The 20396-nt window shown below is 39.4% G+C and overlaps 2 protein-coding genes across 4 annotated transcripts in view; both read left to right on the forward strand.

Moving 5' to 3' along the window:
* The window catches only part of zcchc10 (zinc finger, CCHC domain containing 10), a 23950-nt gene extending 8004 nt beyond the window's left edge, over positions 1–15946 (forward strand). For both annotated transcript variants that reach the window (XM_085175475.1, XM_085175474.1), the window contains exon 4: positions 627–15946. In XM_085175475.1, the coding sequence (XP_085031601.1) occupies positions 627–870 (244 nt within the window). In that variant the 3' untranslated portion in view covers positions 871–15946. The remainder of the gene's footprint in view (positions 1–626) is intronic.
* Positions 3766–20396, forward strand: part of aff4 (AF4/FMR2 family, member 4) — a 26970-nt gene continuing 10339 nt past the window's right edge. The window contains exons 1-3 of one of the 2 annotated variants that reach the window (XM_085175466.1): positions 3766–4032; positions 16176–16305; positions 19196–19969. In XM_085175466.1, the coding sequence (XP_085031592.1) occupies positions 16180–16305; positions 19196–19969 (900 nt within the window). In that variant the 5' untranslated portion in view covers positions 3766–4032; positions 16176–16179. Of the gene's footprint in view, positions 4033–10880; positions 11298–16175; positions 16306–19195; positions 19970–20396 lie in introns of those variants that run through there. The other variant, XM_085175464.1, reaches the window with a different exon arrangement.

Below are 20396 nucleotides of genomic sequence, written 5' to 3' on the forward strand. Positions count from 1 at the left end.
TCTCTCAAAGTTCTGCTGTTCCAAGTGTTGTGGCTTTCTTAGTCTTGCTTGTTTGTTTGAGGGTCGGAGGAGAGAATGCCATCAAATCCCATCGGTACCAGACGTAACAGGGGTATATGAAAGTAGCTGTTGAGAATTATAACACTGTCACTCCCTGCTTGTAAAAGAGGCAGGTAAAGGCATGATTATCAGAGAGCTCATCGTGCGACTGTTCTGGTCTGTTCAGCATCCAAAAGGAAAACCGTAAAATCGTTGTCAAGTGTGCATCCGCGAAGTCTGCGTGACACCCGGCTGCACCAATTTCCCCATCGTGGAAAAAATGCAGCTAACACGTATTATCTCATCATGCTACACGTGTGAAAGGGCAACTCTGGATAATGTCCCAACCCACATTTTCCTAGAATTCACGTGTGAGAAAACAAATTGGTGTGCAGTTAATGTTCCAGGTATGCAAAATCAGCACTTGTAGTTGACGTTGTGTCCTCTGAGTTCCAGTGTTTGTAAACCGAGTATTACAGCAAGTGAGATGCACCTTAGGGACTGTAACAGGTACAGCCTGAGACCTTAATAACCAAACCTCTGGTGTTCAGCGTTGGATATTCAGATTTTCCTCCACTTGTTCTCAGGGCTAAAGACTCGAGCGACAGCAGCAGCGGCTCAGGCGGCTCCTCCAGTGACTCATCGTCAGACAGCAGCGATTCCTCCAGCTCCTCTTCAGATGACAGCAGCAGTGACAGCGACGATGACAGCTCTTCCTCCTCCTCTTCCTCTTCTTCGTCCTCTTCATCTTCGTCCTCAGACAGCTCAGACTCAGGAAGTAGCAGCGATTCGGATCAAGGACCTCCCAAGAAGAAGAAAAAGAAGAAATAAACATTGTGGAATCAGCAGGATTTCTTGTTGTTATTTTTATTTTCCTGATTTTTTTTTTTTTTTCCTTATAAGAAAAAAACAAAACAACTGAGTGGATATGGACTAAGGAGAGGAGACACGATGTCACAAAAGAGAGAAATAAAGCAATTCCAGTGTTACTTCTGCTAGTGGGATATTTTCTTCAATTTTTAGGTTTACTAAGGATACAAACTTTAAATATCCAAAGCAACGAATGTGATTAATCAAATGAAATCTTGTGATTTTGTACTTTAGTATATTTTTAGTAAAACTTAATCTGTACAGCTCAAAATCTTTATAAAACAGCACCATATCTAGAACTGAAAAGACATGATACAACCTCAGTATAAAAGATTATATAACAGTTGTGTTTTAGTCTGAATAAAATTAGTTACGCACACAAAACTCTTGTTGCTCGGGAATTGGATTTGCTTGTTTCACTGTAAAGCTTGTTTTGTTTTGTTTTTTTTAAAACCTTTTGGAATTTGCTATTGTAAAATGTTTTATTTTGCTAAAAAAAAAAAAAGGAAAAAAAAAAAGAAAAACGCATTATATGATTTTAGATATATGGATTTAGGGATAAAATGTCAAACTGTTTTTGTTCACTAGTTTACAAATAAAATATTTTTAAAATCAGAATATAGTCATGTGAAATACAGGTTATTGTAGTTTTGCATTTTCTAATTCGTTTCATTTTCACTTTATATTTTTAATTCCGTTCAGTTTCGGTCTTCATTTTAGTCTTTTTATTATCAATATAGGGAGGGTATATGTCAGTTTTAGGAAAACCAAGGATTGCAGTAAAAACAAAGCTGTCTTGACGACATCCAGAGTCTTAATAAACACATCCATCAATGCCTCATCAGGCAAGTTGTAACAATTGTTTTTTAAACTAAGGGTGTTTCCTGAATATGCTTTATTTTATTTTTTAATAAAAGTGTTTAGTTTTAATTTTTAGCTAGCTATAATAACCTTAATCAGGACATAACAAAGAAAAACCCATCTTGTGTCAGCAGGTCTTAAAATTATTCAACACAACCTCATATGAACGACACATGACATATTAAATCATTTTGTTATATATTTAACACAACCTTAGCCAAACTACAGAAGCAGCGTGGGAAAACCAAGTATACCCCATGATTCAGTAGCTTGTAAAACCGCCTTTAGCAAGAATAAGTTGAAGTAATCATTTTCTGTATGACTGACAGTTGCTTACGTTGTGGAGGAATTTTGGCCCACTCTTTTTTTCTTTCTTAATTTTTTTTTACAGTGTTGTTTAATTTCATTGAGGGTTGATGTTGCATTGCGTTTGTTTATGGTCAACTCTCCTGTCACAGCATTTAATCAGGATGAGGTCTGCACTTTGACTCAGCCATTGCAACACCTCGATTCTTTTTTTTTTCCTTTTCAGTTATTTCAGTTATTGTGTTGTAGATTTGATGCTTTGCTGTCAATGTCCTCTTGCACAACTCAATTTCAGCCAAGCTTTAGCTGACAGTCACATGGCTTCACCTTTTACTCAATGACTGCAAAGTTTCCAGGTCTGGTGGTTGCCAAAATACCTCAAATCATCAAACCTCCACCACCATGCTTCACAGTTGGTGTGAGGTGTTTGTGCTGATATGCTAGTTCAGTTCTAAGTTTACAGTGCGTATTATGGCCAAACATCTTCACTGTGTACTGATATGTTTAAGGAGTTTGCTCTTGTGGTTTGTTTAGATGCAACTTTGCAAACTTAAGCTGTGCTGCCATGTTCTTGTAAGAGAGAAGAAGCTTTCTCCGGCAACCCTTCCAAACAAGACATACTTGTTCAATCTTTTTGTAACTGTACTCTCATGAAGCTTTAACATTTAACATGCTAACCAAGGCCTTTAGAGTCTGAGATGAAGCAGGGTGTACTTAGTTTCTCACATGTTTTTGTTTTTTAACTCAATTTTTGATGAATAAATAATAACAGTGTAATATGTCATGTTTTCACGTTTAACTGAGGTTGCATTTACCTTATTTTAAGACCTACTAAGGACCAGATGATATTTTACATTATGTCCTGATGCCTGAAACCTTAGAACTGAAAACGGATCCACTTCCTTCTTTTCATTCTATGTCCATGTCAGGCAGTATTAGTGGGAATGCTGTTGTCTTCAAAGATAATATAAAATCTTGTAAAATTATTGTTTTTGTAGTAATTAAAATCTAAACATAGAGTTTAGCATCCAACACAGACAGTCGATAAGGTTACAGGACACCCAAAAGCTGCTTTGAGCCTTTTAACCAATGTAGTGTCAGTTTTTGCTGCGTATAGGCACCTGTAAAGTCAGACATATTATTGCACATCCACTAAAGGTGTGAAGTTGGTGGCAGAGTAAGCCATCACAAAGTAAGTCATTGTTTGAAAGATTAAAAATGAATTATATTATTATTTAAAACGTATTTACTTATTAATCATAGACGCAAGCAGCGAAATTTAGATAACTAGGGTGTGTGTTGAAGATTAGATGAGCTATGAATTAAAAGCAGGGTACGGTTTGTCATAACCTGCTGTCCATGGTACAATCAGGGAACAATGAAACGTGATTTCCTAAACGTCAAAGTCTGGTCAACCTTGCGCGTCACTGAAATGCTGCATTCAAACCGAATGGGAATTACTTAGAGCTACCAGAGGGGTGCGATAAAAAAAATAAAACTCGCAACTGCTAAGAAGGCTCAATCGTGTTTCCAAAGACATCGTCAGCGGTGCTGACGTGTTAATTAAAATTTACTTTATGACAGTGTTTACTGTGTCGGATGGTGGGATTGACAGATTTCCGACACCGCGAATGCACCACCGCTTTGCCATCCATGCATTCAGTCCTGTCTGTGGTGGTACCTGCTGGCTGCTTAACTTAGCTAGCAGTCTTACCTATCAGTTCAGGAGTAACAAAAAAATGAACGCGAGAGAAAATGATTTTTATTTTGTTTCCCTCTCGATGTGTCGTCGTGTTTTAAGGAAAAGATGAAGACCATCCACTTGGTTTTAGTATTTTAGCCGTTAGAGCATTTTTTTTCTGAATCCGTTTTGCGTGTAACTGGAAGTGGAAAAGACAAAGAGAAAAAGAGCTTTCCAATAGCTAGAATGGTTTGGGCCTAAAAAGAAGACAAGAGGTAAAGATGCCAACTTTGATGGAAGACGTTAGTTGGTGTTTGACTGCATTAGAGGGTATCTGATATTTGAAGTGAACGCTAATTAGAATTTCGCCAAAAGAATCAGTAGCTTCAGGGCTAGCTAGCCTAGCCTTAATACGCTACTAGCAGGGTCCGGCTAGCTAACGTTATGCTAAAGCAAATATGCAGGTAGTCGTGTAGGTAGCGTGCTAGCCAGTTGCTAATGATTTGGTTAGACATTGTACCTGCTTTGGAGTTCTGGTGGAAGGAGACTTTAATTATTCGATGGATGGGAAGGGTAGATGTTACTTTTATACGTTTCTATGCAAGGAAGTAGGGGAAAATATCGCGGTGATAGGAGTAATGTTTTTGTTCCTGTCATGGCAGCTAACAGGTCATGACGACTGATGTTTGTGTTTAGCCGTGGCTGACATAACTTGTACACCTAAGTTTGCTCTTACAGACGGCGGCATAACTATATGATACTACACGTGCAAATGATAAACATACTATGTTTCCTTTGCATTTGAAATACAGACTATTCGCTCTCCATTAAAAAGCATCTGGGGAATCAAACAATGGGAGATAAGTGCTACTTGTTCGTACTTTCTGTGCTAGTTTATGGTCGTTTTAGGTAATCATTGGCTCTTGATACTCGTTATTTTTCGCACAGTGACGACGAGCATAAAGTTTTGGTTCGTATCCTCCTCCTTTATTGTATTACTAACTCCTAGTGCCACTCCTTGCTGTGTCCAGTCAAAGTCTTTATTTGCATGGAAAATCAACACTGGGGAGAAGGGCAGCACAGTTAATCCGAATGTATGCTTTGGTTGCGCGAAGGATCAGCTGATGTGCTTTTCTAGGAAGCCATTTTACGTGCCATAGTTAGGGGGGAAGGGCCAGAAAATGCGTGATAAGTCCAGAGTTCCTCTTAACACTTGTCACGGGTAGTTCATGCACGCATGTGGAGGGATAGGCTTGACGCATGGAGACAAGGAAAGTGCAACCAACTGACTTATTATGGTTGGCTGCACTTAGTCGGGAGGGGGGACGAGTTCATGCCCTAAGGTCATGAACTCGTTCACGGCAGGTAGCTGTGAACCGGCTCAGCAACTTTAGTCAGATGGTGGATGGAGCAAAAGCTGTACTTGAACTGTGGTTGCAGTTGTTGATTTGTTGTTATGTAGACGTAACAGGAGTGTTGATATTGCCGTCTGATTCAATTATGTCAGAGAAAAAAACTCTTCTCCCCCCCCCCCCAATACAGTGGAGTGAGCTGCAGTACTTGGCTGGTTTAGGACAACTGCTGTTTTATAGCAAAAAATGGACCTTTGAGAGGTGATTATACACTATGACTAGACTACATTACAGACAGCTTTTAACAAATAATGAGTTTATTGCATTAGTAAATTACACCCCATGTCTCACCGATGTGGTGATTTTCCTCTGGTACAAGGCTAAAACCTCTTTTGTGTGTGCTGTTAAGTAGTTTAACTACAGTGTAGCTCTTGGTTGGAGCTCTTACTGTATTTTAATACACAGAAGGTCACCCACTTGTTTGACTATACAATTGAAATACTCTTAGTAGCAGCTTGAAACATAATGTCATCACCAGGCTTGCTTGAAGAGCTGTGTTGATGGCAGTAAGTTAGAAAGCTGAACTGAAGTGTTGGAGCTACGTCAAAGGTTGTAAACGGAAAATTAATCCAGGTAAAACATGCTATTTTAAACTGTTAAAAATAGCTCATATATGTGTCATGCCTTTGTTTTTAAATGAAAATGTTGAGCAGAGAGATAAGGTTGATGCATGTGAAGGTATAATGTCTGGATGTGATAGTCTTTGTTTTGGGTTTCCACACACCGAAGTACCAAAGAAAACCTTAAGCATACTTGACATTCAACTGAGGCTAGATGACTTCTAGATACCAGCTTTGTTAGTTTAAAAGAATCTTTAAAAAGGGGGGAAAAGGGTTCCTGGAGCAGCGATGTAAACACCTTGTTTGCAGTAATGTGTAAATGTGCTACCGGTGACGCGGCTTACTGTGAAATCCTCTTGACTTCCTGTTTGGGTTTTGCTGTGAGGCTTCAGTTTAACAGTTTCCCCTGTGGCCAAGGCGAAGGGCACACATTCAGTCGAGATGTTATGCGACTTGTTTGTCCGTTCCAGACAGAGCAGTGCGTGCATGTTTTCTTTGGCTTTGGCACACCTATTGTACATTCCTGATGTACTCCACTGTTGTTTTGCTGGCTGGATATTTGGGAAGTGAGCAATGTCTAGTTTCAGACTGTTCAGCTGCAGCCCATTGTACACAATTTCAAATCTGAGCACCTACATTTGAGGAAAATTAATCCAAAGCTTAAAATTGCCTCTTTAGCCACAATTTTTAAGAGAAAAGCTATTCTTCTGTTGATGATAGAAATTGTTTTCAGGTGTTGCACTTGTCTGGTTTATGCATTGTGCAGATGTTACAGCTTTTTAGCATTTACCTTTTCCTCTTTAACCTGACCCAAAGTACAAGTTAATTGTGTGTTCAGCTAAGGTTTGTAAGTTTCATAATCAAATCTTATTTCCTGTACAAAGAGAAGCTTGTTGAGAGTAACTTGTTTGAAGGCTCTTTCTGAGTCTGCCAGCTTAATTAGCCCGAATCTAATCAGACATCAGCAGCTCTCTTTTTATCCCTCAGTACTGTTGCTCACGCAGCAGAGAAATATGCTGCTCACTGTGTCCTGACCTCATGCATCTGTTCTTCAGCTTTTGTTCTCAGCGATGCGAGTTAAACTCTCATGTGGCTTTACAGTCCTGTGAAGGTGAAGCTCATTAAGGCCATTTCTTTTCACAGATCTGGCATAGATTGGTGCTGTGAGATACTGCTTTATAATACTATTTTTAAAGTGGAACGATAATAGCCTCAGTCTTTTTCGGTGGCAGCAGTAATATGTCTCAAATAGTAGTGAAATTCATTGCCACAGTATCTTCTTGTTTTGTTTTAAGCAGGATAAGTGCTTTGAAGGAAATAACAAATGGATTAGGAACATAAACAGAAACAAATCCCAGAGTCAGAGGTATGAATTTATGCAATACGCAGATAACATGTGGATTTTGTAGATTTATATTGTTAAGCGTCTTATGTAAACATTTTGCATAAATAATTGTCTACATTTTAGGGCTCAGCTGCCAGTTATTTTCATTATTGATTAATCTCATGGATTTATGTTCTTTTCTTTTTTCTTTTTTTTTATAAAATGTTGAAAAGTGCTTTGTATATATTTACACCCATTTCCTTAGTGATGCTTCAAATGTTCACATCAACAAGTGTGAAACCCAAAAAAGCTGAAACCAGCACATTTTTGATTGGAAATGACGAAAATTTCCGCTCAGTGCCCTTATCAAAAATATTTGCTGATTCATTTTTCGACAGCACTTCAGTTAATTGGCTTATTATTGCAGGTTTTCACTCCTCCATTTAACCACAACTGAGCCTTTATTCCAGCTACAAGAGAAAGTTTATTTGGATGTTAGTGACAGACATTTCAGCTTTAGATGTACTGCAGACTTTTCTCTGAGTAATACAGCTGGGACTGATGGATGGGAAATTATTACACAGTAGAGAGAACTGCAGTCTTGTTTGACCTTTTATTAACTTCAGGAAATCTTTGCATGTTGTTACAGTTTTAGTTTGCAAAGTGCCTGCTGTTTTGAAGGTTAAGATTTAGTTTGACTGGATAATTGTAGTTTCTTTAAGGTAAAAAATGACTAACTAAGGAATGGTTTATTCTTCGGTAGATTGTTTCACCACACTAAAGGAAGGTCTGATAGACTTAAGATGGGTAGCTAAAACCTTATGAAATGCATATTCACGAAATGGCTTCTTTTCTCTCTCTCTCTCTCTCTCTCTACAGTATAATCCATGTTGCTTAAATATTATTTGTATACTGCTGCTCAGTCTGCTGAGTTTAAAATCATACAATAAATCAGAAGCAGGTTAAAAATGAAAAACCTCTTTACAGGCTTGTTGTGCCTTCTGAAGAGCTTGAATGACGCAGATCTTTTGAAAATGTTGCCAAGATAACTGAGGCTTGGGTGTCATGTTCCACTAATGATGTGGCCTAAAAAGTACACTGAACATTATGTTATCTGTGTCAAACCTGCAAGTGAGAGCATTTCTTTTGTTTCTGAGTTCACGTGACAATGTTTACCTAGGTAAAATCCAAATGAGCTTTCGAGCCTGCTACTTTTTAGCTTTGTTTGTAAGAGTTACTCTAGATTTTAGAGTGTATATTTTACCTACTACTTTACTTTGCCTACTAGATACCTAAGTTCTTTAGAAGAGCTTTAGAAAAGCTTTAGAAAATCACTACTTTAAGTGTTTTTTATCTGTTTCACAGTGCCATGAAGAGACTGATTTACCGTTTTGCTCTTGGTAAACAGTTTTACTGAATGTTAAACATAAAAAGCTCCTAAATTAATATGAGTTAATTAGCTGTGTAAATGCACAACAGTCTCAGCACTGAGCCTGTGATTGGTAAATGCTGCCAGTTCCCTCTTATTCAGATAATGCACGCCTGCTGAGTGGAGGCTTTCCAGGCAGCGAGTCAGTTCAAATGCTTCAATCCTGCTTTAATGAAAGGACATAAGCAGTTGTTTAGAGAACATGCCAATCAAGACCCGAGACTTGTTTTGATATGCTAATTGGAGCTAATGTGCAGCCACATAGAAATATTGAATTCTTTTAATTGAAGCGCGAATTTAAGATACTGCCCTCTTCAAAAATTCCTCATTTGCACTTTGATATAAAAGTCTCAAGGAAAATCAAGCCTTTTTCTTTCCTCTTGAAGTGCTGATACAGAAATATGGCTTGCAGGGTTTTCTTAATGAAAAGTATTGCATGTTTTAGTGATTGAAAGTCACTCCAGTTTTTCCCAACACTTCTTCTTAGTCTTCTTGCCCTAGCTGCATGTGATTTTTGCCTGTAGTCCTCACCAAACAGCTGGTATAGAGGGCAGGTTTGCTGCATTTGAATGGACGCTCCCTCTGGAATTCCTGCAGTCAGCAGGTTTGCTTCAAAAGCACTGGGGGTGGTGGTGGTGGTGGCACTGGCTGTCCATCTGCACCTGCTACAGAATACTTTCTGTAGAGCAATCTAAGGTGCTGTAAAGTCCTGGAAACCAGTTATGATCGATGACACTTGTAGTTTTGCTTAACCAAGACTCACTGAACATGCAGTATTTATGTTTTAATATCCAAAATGAATTGATGTGCATACAGCTCATAGCTTTTAATACAAAATTAGAGCCATTTGTAATGTGCATAGTAAACTTTTGTTAACATTTTCTACTTCATGAGCCTGGTCATTGATTAAATCCTCCCAGGGTAGTACTTTGCTTCTGTTTATAAAAGTAGAGGGCATATGTAATTGCCGGAAGTGCTGAGAAATGACAGACTAACACACTGTGCTTTCAGATTCAGCATGAATGGGAAATAATTCCAGCCAGTACAGTATCTCTAAGAACGTAAGCCTGATGATACAGACATGCAGCTGTTGGCAGTACTGTACAGCCTTGGTATCCATTGATGACTATTTATATCAGCTGTGTCTATTATAAAGTCCATCAAATGGAGTTTCCCAAAGTTTGGAGGCCGGCCTTCGTTTTAATACTTTAAATAACGCCACAAGCAAACAGCACAGCGAGCATCATTGTGTGTGGGGGAGAATTGGCACAGTCAGCATAGAATTCATGTAAAACTGTCATAATTTATGAGATTATTGAAGTTGAATTTCTTTGCAATTAAATCAAAGCACCCTCAGACAATGAGGGCAAAACCTTGTAAAGATGTGATCAAATTCAGATATATTTTTGTTGAAAGCAATAAATGAATGTTTAACACTTGTACCTAAAAGCCCGCTCTTTAATGTTCTTGATTAATGATAAACATCTGCTGAAAGTCAAGAACTGAAGTGGCATCATTTTGTCAGCTTGTGTACCAGATAAAAATCCTCACAGCTTGCGGTGATGCCACACTTGTCAGCATGTTTCGTCATCATCTGAAAAAGCCTCATGTTTGTTACACCCAGCATGCTGGAAGCCTAAGCGCTGTGACTTTAACAGGCTGCATGGGTGCTTTGCCCTGTGCTCCAGGGCATAGTGGGGGGTGGGGGGAGGTTGTTGATGGAAAGAGCAGCTCTGATTGGCTGGGTTGTGCTGAGGGCCGTGACATCACTTGGAGGAGAGGCTTTGCGGTGTAAAATAACATCTCCTTTTATGGGAGGAGGTGGACTGTGCCATTCTCGGAGAGAGGTGAGATTTATTCCCTTTCTCGCTGTTTCTTCAGTGCCGTTTTCCTGTAGATGCTCTAATTGGCCAGCATGGCGGTTGTGGAAATCATTTCCTTAAGGCCAAGCTCATTAATTTCCTTCGCAATAATCCCCTTTTTAAGTTTTCACTCCTTCTTAATTTTGTGTGTAAGAATAAGGTGTAAAAAGGTTCAGTAAGACTAGGTGATCTTTTAAGATTCCTTAGTTTAATTAGTCACCCCCCTTTTTTTTTAGAAAAAAAGCAAACAAAACAAAATTGTATTTCTATTACAGTGTTTCAGCAGGCTTTTCAAATTGATGGCTTGTGCTCCTTGCTTTATCTCAGATTAAATTATTCCTCTGCTACTTTCTGAGGGGTTTAAAGATTAAAATCAGCCTAAAGTGCTCTCAGTCAAACATCAGGCACTCTTCTATAAAAATAGACATGAGAAATTAGGTCTTTTATCCCTAATTTATCTATTGCATTCACTCCAAACATTTAAATAGCACATATACCCTCGCATTTATTCAGTATTAACCTCTTTCTTTCACCTCACTTTTCTCATTTTTCATGCATGCTTTATCTTCAAAACAGAAACAAAAGCTGCTGCTGCTTTCTGTAGCCTTCACCTCGCATGTGACCAACCCCCGCTGTTTGCCGACATGGTATTTCCCGAGAACAAGCAGTCGCCTCCCCTCCCTAAGTCAGAATTGTCTCCACTCCAAGGAAATACACAGTACCTTCCAGTCGAGTAAAGAAACTTTAGTCACATTCTTTCAGCTGGACGCCCACAGATACATCTAGATTTGAAAAAAGGGGGTCAGGTTTTCTTGACTAGAGGTGGTTTGTGTGGAAATTCAGGCTGACAAGTCATGACGAGAATACTTCTGAATTCCTGGGAGATCCTGTGAAACCTCCTCCCCTCCTTTTTCCAATGTTTCAGTGGTTGGGGCCATGGCCTCTCAGTCAGGGTAAGAAATGCAGAGCTATTTAACTGCTTTACTCATTTCTCTTGGTGTCTGGTTGGACTAAAGCACATAACTTTATCCTATTGTGAATACTTGAATATGACAGATGAGACATATTTGATTTGCCTTACATAATGGCTGTGTCCCAGAAGCCAGATCTTGTACTCAGTGATACTGAGAAAATCGTGGGTTTTTTTCCCCTGTTTTTAAAGATGAGATCTGACTGTTATGTGGTACTTTAGAACGAGACATACGAGCTGATTCATTTAGGTACAGAGTGATCTGCCTTCAGACTTTGACCTTTTCAGTTTGGCACAGTGTTGAATGGCTACAGTAAACCTAGCTGGCCATCACACCTTGATATTAATAAATGTTCTTTAAACTTAACTTTTTTTTCTTATTGTTAATCCATCTTATTTTATTGGAATAGGAAGGGGAGTGGCTCAAGGTTTGGATTTAGGCTTGGTAAGTCAGGAACATGCCAATCAAAGCTCACCTATGTGTGCATCTTGACTGTAAAGTAAGGTTTTACTTGTTTTGAGCACAACACAGGTAAATGGTGGCTGAATTTATTCTCGATTAGTCACATTTTATTTGTATAGCTTGCACTTTCAGCTACTGATATCTGAGAAGTATATATAGTACACTCTTTTTGGCCTAGGTCAAATTGGAAAGGAAAACCCTTTATTTTGTAAGTCATAAAATTAATCATTCAGTTTGAAAGTGAATAACAATACCTTTGTGACGTGAGGGATGGGTTGATTTGGAGGAATTATGATTAACACCATCCACAGTGTTGGTTTAGTTGCTCGGGCATGTTGGACACAAAACTGTTTGTGGAAAACCAGCTGTGTGTGCGGTAACAGTTTCACTTCTACAGAAATAAATCCATGCCTTTATTTTGTGGATTTACTCTTCATTCACAATTTAAAAATCTTGATGTGTACAGAAAGGCATGCTGTCTTGCTCGAACTTTTTGTTAATCATATTTCTTAATTAAGGATCAGGGTCTTGGTTTGGTACTTCCTGAGGCCTAGTTTGCGTTTAGAGGCAGGTCTAAGACTAAACTATAAACAGATTGAGTGCAGAGGCTTACCACATACATGCCACATGGTCATATCATGTCACCAACACTTGTTTTTCATTCTTTTTTTTCTGTTTGGGTACAGTGAGTACTTTCTCAGTTATTCTGAAGCCAAACTTAAAAGTTTTCGTGAATAGGACCATGGTAATTTCTCTGAAAGTGTGATTTTATTTTATTTGATTTTTTTTTTTTTTTAAGTCAATGGGATTTTTTTGGGAAGAGTCTAAAATTAAAGCGGACTACAATTATTACTAACAATTATTATAAATGTTGGAAGTTCAACAACCAGGAGGCGCAAACAAGACAGTTGAGCCTCCTTGGCTGTTGAGTTTCTCTCGAGTAATACTAAAGCGTCACACCCTTTTCAAATAATAACAACTAACAGCTCAGGTAAGTTAGTTGGCAGAATGGAAATGGGCTGTGTTTACAAAGGATCCTGCCTGGAGCCTTTGATCATTTAGCACTGTGGCTTAATCACACATGCAGGCCCGCACCCACATTACATCAACAAACTAATTTACATATATATATATATATATATATATATATATATATATATATACGTGTAGTACTAATACTGCTGGAGCAGATTAAAATCACCCTTTATCTAAGCAATCAAATGTGCATGGATGTAAATAAAGTTATGGACAGCATTTATAGCAGGAGGCCATGTTATCTGTAGATGATAATCATAGCTACTTCAGTTTTAGAAAGTTTGTCATGCAAAGTGTGTTGCTAGGATTTGGGTTTTGTGTTTCCAGCCTTGGTTCTTGGCTTTGCTTTAAGTCAAGAGGTGATCATGATGTTAATGGTATGTTTCATGAAATAAAGTTGACTTAGTCTCTTCTTTGTAAGTGTGGCTTAATGAACCCTAGCCATAGTGGGCTACCTCCTAAGAGTAATGCATCGGAGTTGTCATTACTCATAGATGTCAGGGTTGATGATATAAAACGGTTGTGTTAAGAAAAAAAAAAAAAAGATTGGTTGGGAAATTACTGTTTAGACTAACTGATGAGCTTTTCTAATAGTTCATTCAAAGCTTGACCAGCGTGACAAGGTTTAGTCTGTAACACAGTTTATTTATCTATTTATTTTTTATGATTGATCAGTTCCTCGTAACTCTCAGGTTCCAGTGTACTCTCTCGCCATTTGACTTCCCTGTGTATAAAGAATTTCCTCATCATTGAGTCAGTTTCTCATCCACTTCTTACATTTTTAGTCATGCTTGGGAAAGATTAGAAAGACCCTGTGTGTAGTTTTGAGAATCTACAAGGAGGCTGGATGGTTGCTGCTTAATCGCACTGTGTCAACAGCCTTACAATCATTGTTGTCACTGGCAGAGCTTGAAGCTGTCGACTTAAACCGGGAGGCGACACGCCTGGATGACAGCGTGCTTGTTTCTATTTTCAAACCTCTGTAGTTGCTTTCTGTTAAACAAAGTGCACAGCAGAGGGAAGTCACATTTGTTTTTTTGGCTCGCTGCACCTATGAGGTGCCTGATTTCTCCTCTACCAGAGCATTTTTGGTAATGTTTTAGAATGGCTCTGAGTTGTTATCGTAATAATGTGTACATGGATATATTACATGTCGCAATGATGTTTGTCTCACTGGTGTCAATCCATACATCCGATCAGAGGGGTATTGCCCTTATGACTTTCTCCTCATCTGATTAAATAACACACATTATGTTCAGAAGGAAAACACAGACTACGGGGTGTGTTGATTTATGTGTAGGGACCCAGTGAGTTCCAGCTAGTTTCATAGCAGATAATTACAGTCTATTTTAACTTTGTCATTCATTGCAAGCAAACATCCAGCACACAGTCCACCCAAAATTACCAATATTTTAAAAGCAATCAGGTTCTTGCAGGTTATGAGAAAAAATGTGGCCCGATCTTTCATTTTAGTCACACAGTCTGCAATAAACACATTTACTTTCCGTGACTTTATTTAACACATTTAGTCATAAAACTGGAAAAGCCTGACAGTTTTTTTTTTTGTTGTTGTTGTTGTTTTTTTCCAAATTAAGTGAGCTTTTGAGTTTGGTAAGTTTAGTAAGTTTTGTAGAAACTCATTTTGTAAAAAAAAAAAAAAAAAAAAAAAAAAAAAAAAGGTGTTCTGAGACTGTTATAGATGTTATGAGACATGACAAAAAGCTGTTTTAGTTGATTAATAATTTTGGGATGGCATCTCGTTTGGTTTAAGGTCAGGACGACATGCTCATCTTTGTTTTCTTATGCTTTTGAGTTGTCGCCTTGTTGCTTTCATTATCCTTTCCTAAGCTTTAGGTCATGGACACAGTGTACTTTCTAAACCATCCATCAGTAGTTGCAAAGCATCTAGGCTCTGAGGTAGCAACTTAGCCAAAACCATCATGCTCTGTCCACTGTGCCTCACTAGTTGTGCATTTTTCCCAGGAAATTACATTTTTGTCTCATTTACCAGGGTTTATTATCCCATAAGGATTATTTTATTCTTTTTTTAACCTTATTATATATTTATCGTCAAGGCATTGCTCACAACACCAAGTCTGTTAAGAGGGAAACCTGCAAATTAGTTTGGGGTGATTTCCCTCCCCCTTGTTTAGGAAGAACTGATAGCAGGTGGAGGAAGAGGTTAAACTGTACTACTTGATCTACTATACTGTGCTCCTCAACCAAAAGAAATGCAGCTTTCGCTCAGAGAGAAATGCTTTCAAGTTTATTTTCAGCTTCCAGCATGAAGAGAAAACAAACTAGTGCTAACCGAAACCCTTGATCACATACAACAATGAATGGTGTAACGTATTGTAATTAGTGACTGCAAGTAGGCACTGAACCACTAACCTTTTGTCTGTTTTGTATATGTTGGGGTGGGTTTTTTTGTTTTTTTTAATTTTATTTTAAATTAACAGAGATGTGTACTTAAAACAGTAATGGGGCAGGTTGAGTTGAATTTGCAGGTAATACCAGTAGTGTTTTTATTGAATACATTAAGAGGAAAATAAGCTAAACTGTTGACGTAATTGTCAAACGCTTGGTGATCAAGCTGACCATCTTCGACATCTGAGATCCATCAGTGCAACATTTGCTTTTTGAGATGCTGTTAGAACAGAAGTAAAATTGTTTTTGATAACCTTCTCAAAGTTTTTATTTACATTGTTTTTAAACATGTTAGTGGTTCAGTCAGATTGATTTGTAACCTTTGGATTTACCCAGATCTCAATCATAAATAACAAAGTGCTCACAAATGTTTCCTGCAACTGTTGATGTTTTGAGATAAAAAGTATGTAAACTGCAGCCTTCTCACTGTGTGAAAACATCGAATTGGTAGTTTCAGCTGGGGGCAAATTGTGCTGACCATCTGTACAAGGAGATTATTTGCAGATGAAGTAGGGTACTGCACAGTGTCTAGACTAGGCTAAGCTTATTAGAACCTACTTTCTCCACAGGTCACAACTTCCCCTGTTTATGATACGTGTGGGATTTCACTAATGACAGTTATGTCTGTGCTAACAATGAGTCAAAGCAGAGCACAGCAGTAGTGTCATCTTTCTCAATACTTGTTGTGACTTTATTTTTTATTTTTTTTTAAAAAGGTAAAGGGTAAAGACACAAGAGAAAAAACTGACCATTTCTATTTTTCCAAGCTGACTTTTTAACAAGAGTATATGTTTGCTTAATTCTTCCGCACTTGTCTCCGAGATCTCATTTTCACAATATACTGCCCCTGCAGGCATCCGTGTTCAGCAAAGACATACGCTGTTTGTTTATTGTTTCTTCTCATTATGTTACCTTGTTTTTCTTCTGTGTTGATAGCAACATGAACCGTGAGGACCGGAATGTGCTCCGAATGAAAGAACGAGAAAGGCGAAATCAAGAAATCCAGCAGGGAGGAGGAGAGGCCTTCCCAGCAAATTCCCCTCTCTTCCCCGAACCCTACAAAGTGGTAAGTTTGTTCAACTCACGTTCACTTTATCTGGCACGTAAGTGGTTAGTAATATTAAGGGAGTCTGTAACAGTGACTGGAAAGGCAAGGTGTCAGACTGTGCATAATAATAATCAGTTCCTGCAAATTAAGCAATTACAATGTGGGAAATTCCTGCACACTATTACAGCAATCTAGTATTCAGCACAACACTGCTGTTTCGGAAAGTCTTGCTAGCTTAAACAAGCACGTTCCAAGAGCTAAACTATTTAGAAATGTAGATTTACATCAACTGAAATGTTAATCCTCTGGATCGTCAGGCAGGTCACACTGTTACTAAGGTGAACTATAGCCCAAAAGCAAGTTTAAGGCTATTCTTCTCAGTGTGTATTGGTGAAACTGAGCTGAAATTACAAGTTGGAGGAGAAACACATTGAGGCCTGAAGTCTATAGTTTTTCTCAGAAGTGTTGTTGTCCCCCCAAAACAGTATAAATCCTCCCCCCCCCCCCCCCTCCCTGTGGCAAGCATTTAAGGGGAATGAATTCTGACATGTGAATGTCAAGCTTTGTGGTGAGAATAGTACATAATATCAGAAGCTTTTGTGGCAATGCAAATTAGTCATGACTTTTTTTTTAAACATGTGTCTTTGGTTATGTGAAGATGAGTGTTTAGCTTCAGGCTCCTTTCTTATGGTAGTTCCCACCAAGTGTATTTATACTGAAGAAAATGGTAATAATAATTAATCTTGTTTACTTCACGTGTGATAAAAAAGCAAGATATGCTCAGAAAGTGAAGATCCAGCTTCACTGAAAGTAGATGGAACACCAGCAACATCGATTTCAAGAGGAAATTGGTAGGTTTGTGTGCAGTGTTTGTTCTAATCATAATTATGGCTTAAAAGCACAAATGTTTCTACAAAGATTTGAGGTTTGAGTTACATACTTGTCAGATAGTTGTGAGCAGTTCACCAACTCTGCACTAAATACAGCACAGTTTGAAAACACCTGGCATTGGGTAGCTTTTTGGCATTACAGCTGTTGAAAGCAAACTACAGACCAGAAAACATGTCTCCTCTTTGCAGAGCTTCCTCTTGTGCTTGCAGACACACATAGATGTAGGCCAGCCAGCTTCAGGCTCCTGCCCGGCCAATATAATTGTAAAGAGGATTTGAGTTCTCTGTACTGGTCTAATCTTTGCCACTAACCAGATTTGAGCAGATGTAAGTGGCTTCTCTCTTTAGCTCGAGCTGGCCATCAAAGAGGCAGTGAGGAATGTGTTCTGACAGGTTGGGAATTGAAAAGCCACCAGAGGTAAGTGAGGAGTGTTTTGGGCCACAACAAAGATAAAAAAGCTGACATTAAAGATGGAAAACTCCTTGACCTTTACAAAGATAGAAGCTTTTCACCCGTGTACATTGTGATCTGCTGTTTTCACACACTTGATACTATGTTTAAGAACAAGATGGTGTTCAGTCTTTGCAGTATCAGAGCAGAATTTTGGAACAAGCAAACTGCTCTGTCCAATAGAGTTTTCTCTACTTCTGCGAGTCTTATATAAGCTTTAGTTTGACTTTTCTCTCCTCTGTCATGCTCCACTAAGTGGAAGTTTAGTGTTCTGTATTAAAGGCCATGTGCGCATGCAGCTGCAGCTGTGCCCTCCCAGATGTAGACCAGCACAGCAATAACATTTTTATGGCATAGAGTTCACGCACTCTCTCAGCGGCACAGAATAAAAGCTTATCTATGAAGCCGCATATTGTTTTTCATGTTCTTTTCACTTAGAAAGGCTCCTTAAAAAATAAAAATAAAAATCAGGGATCCCTCAAATTATATGACGGGGTAGGTGCCTTCACCCTAACTGCGCCAGGATCTAATTGGACCCCAAAAAGGCAAAGTGACTCAGCAAATTAAAAATCTATTAAGAACGTTTGTGTCTGCCTCGAAAAATAGGCAAATTAAATGTGTGTCAAATTTAAAAAAAAAAACAACAACTTGTGGCTGTTATTATAGGATATCACAAAATGGCAGAAGAAATGTTGAAGAGTTGGCAATCAGCGGCTTGTTCTTTGTAGCTTGTTATTGTTGAAGTGTGAATGATTGAAGTTATTTATTTCAGCTTTAAAGACCGTACTGCTGCAGGACTAAGTGTTTTTGTCACACAGGAACCAAAAGGTGAAAAGTGTTCCTGTGGTCATCTTGGAGGTTTCCTCTGAAAGTTTCAGCAGTTGAACAACCACTATACACCATTGTTTATCAAGAAAAAAAGCTTTGACAGAGTTACAATCTGAAGGTTTTCCTCTCAGAAATTTCCTCAGTTAAACATAACGCAACAACGGTGTGTTATGTGAAAGCAACAGTGCAGTTGCTCAAAACAAAACAGCCTAAAACAAAATTGAAACCAACAGCCATTAAGAAAAATAGGTGATACTTAGCTGCGCATATGTGAGCCAGGCAGCGCAGACAGGAGGTAGTGGAGTGCACGTTATGACCAAGCTAAGTTACATTTCCTGCTGCAGATAACGGCTAGTATTTCTTCACCCTCGGTGTGACTCTGTCAAACAAAACTGAAGCGTGAGGCTGCGTGTGAAACTGGATACTCTACACAGACTTTTGTCACGGGCTGATTGCAAACAGGTCGGCTGGAACTCGTGGCCCCAGAGTGATTGATTATCTTCTGTGGTGGGTGTCTGGGCAGAGCGTAACTGTGTTCGCAGATGGGTTTGGACTGATGTGGGCTCAGTCTGAAAAAGTGAACTTTGAGTTTAGGCCTCTCACTGCGCCTCTGTTTTTGGTTGAGCGCCTTTACCTCAAATGTTGAACTTCTTCTCTTTCCTCTGCTTTCCCTCTTTTCACTCGTGTTCTCCACAATAATTATTCTTTTTTGTTTGTTTGTCTCTGCTTCACTCTGCAGGTGAGCAAGGAAGATAAACTGTCCAGCCGTATCCAGAGCATGCTGGGCAACTACGACGAAATGAAAGAGCCAATTGGTGACACCATTCCAAAACTTAATAGTAAACCATCCAACAGCTCGTCTTCCTCTGAGGAGAAGTCGGGTCCACCTTTGTTTGGTGGGGACCAGCGGTGTGGCGGCAGCAGCCAGAGCAGTAAGTGGACCCCTGTTGGCCCCGCAGCGGGCGGGTCTTCATCCCAGTCCCAGAAACGCTCAGGACTCCAGGGCGGGCACAGCAGCCAGAGGAGCAACGGAGGCGGTAGCGGCAGCAGCAACAGTAGCCAGAGAGGAGAGGTGCGGGAAAAAAAGTCAAGTAAACACAGCGGAGGGTCCGATCACTCGAAGTCACACACTTCAAGTCCGGCAAAGGGCTCTCTAAGTTCCTCCAGTAGTCACTCGCGGAGCTCTTTGTCTGCTGAGCAGCATCACAACAAGGACCGCTACCGCTCAAAGTCACCGCGAGACAGAGAGGCCAACTGGGACTCACCTTCACGGGTTCACACGTCCTTCCCCAGTGGACAGCACTCAAGTCAGGCCTTTCCCCCATCTCTCATGTCCAAGCCCAGCACAATGCTGCAAAAACCAACAGCCTACGTGCGGCCTATGGATGGCCAGGAAACAGCAGAACCTAAGAGTTCACAAGCGGAAAGCTACACTGGACAGTCGCATAGCAGCACTGTGGGAGAGATGAAGTCCAAGCTTGCCAAACTTAAGATCCCTTCCCAACCTGTAGAGGTAAGACCTGAGTCTCAATCTCATGCTGTTGTGAACCTGGTATGTTGACTATTTAAAGAATGTGCTCTTTGTTTGTATATCACCTCAAGAGCAGCTTTTTGAAGTCTCTCTTAAGACAGATGCCTGTTTGAATGTTGCATGCTGTAATCATTCCTTCATTTTCTCTTAGACCCACAGAAATATATTGTAAGAATATTTCTGCCTTGACTCAAAACAAGAGGTGTCCCTCTGGTGTAACCCTGATTGTAAATGGTAAATGGCCTGTATTTGTATAGCGCTTTTACTAGTCCCGCCTAGGGACCCCAAAGCGCTTTACACACCCAGTCATCCACCCATTCACACACACATTCACACACTGGTGGAGGCAAGCTACAGTTGTAGCCACAGCTGCCCTGGGGCAGACTGACAGAAGCGAGGCTGCCATATT

Source organism: Neolamprologus multifasciatus, chromosome 10, assembly GCF_963576455.1.
Source record: "Neolamprologus multifasciatus chromosome 10, fNeoMul1.2, whole genome shotgun sequence".
Taxonomy (NCBI): Eukaryota; Metazoa; Chordata; class Actinopteri; order Cichliformes; family Cichlidae; genus Neolamprologus; species Neolamprologus multifasciatus.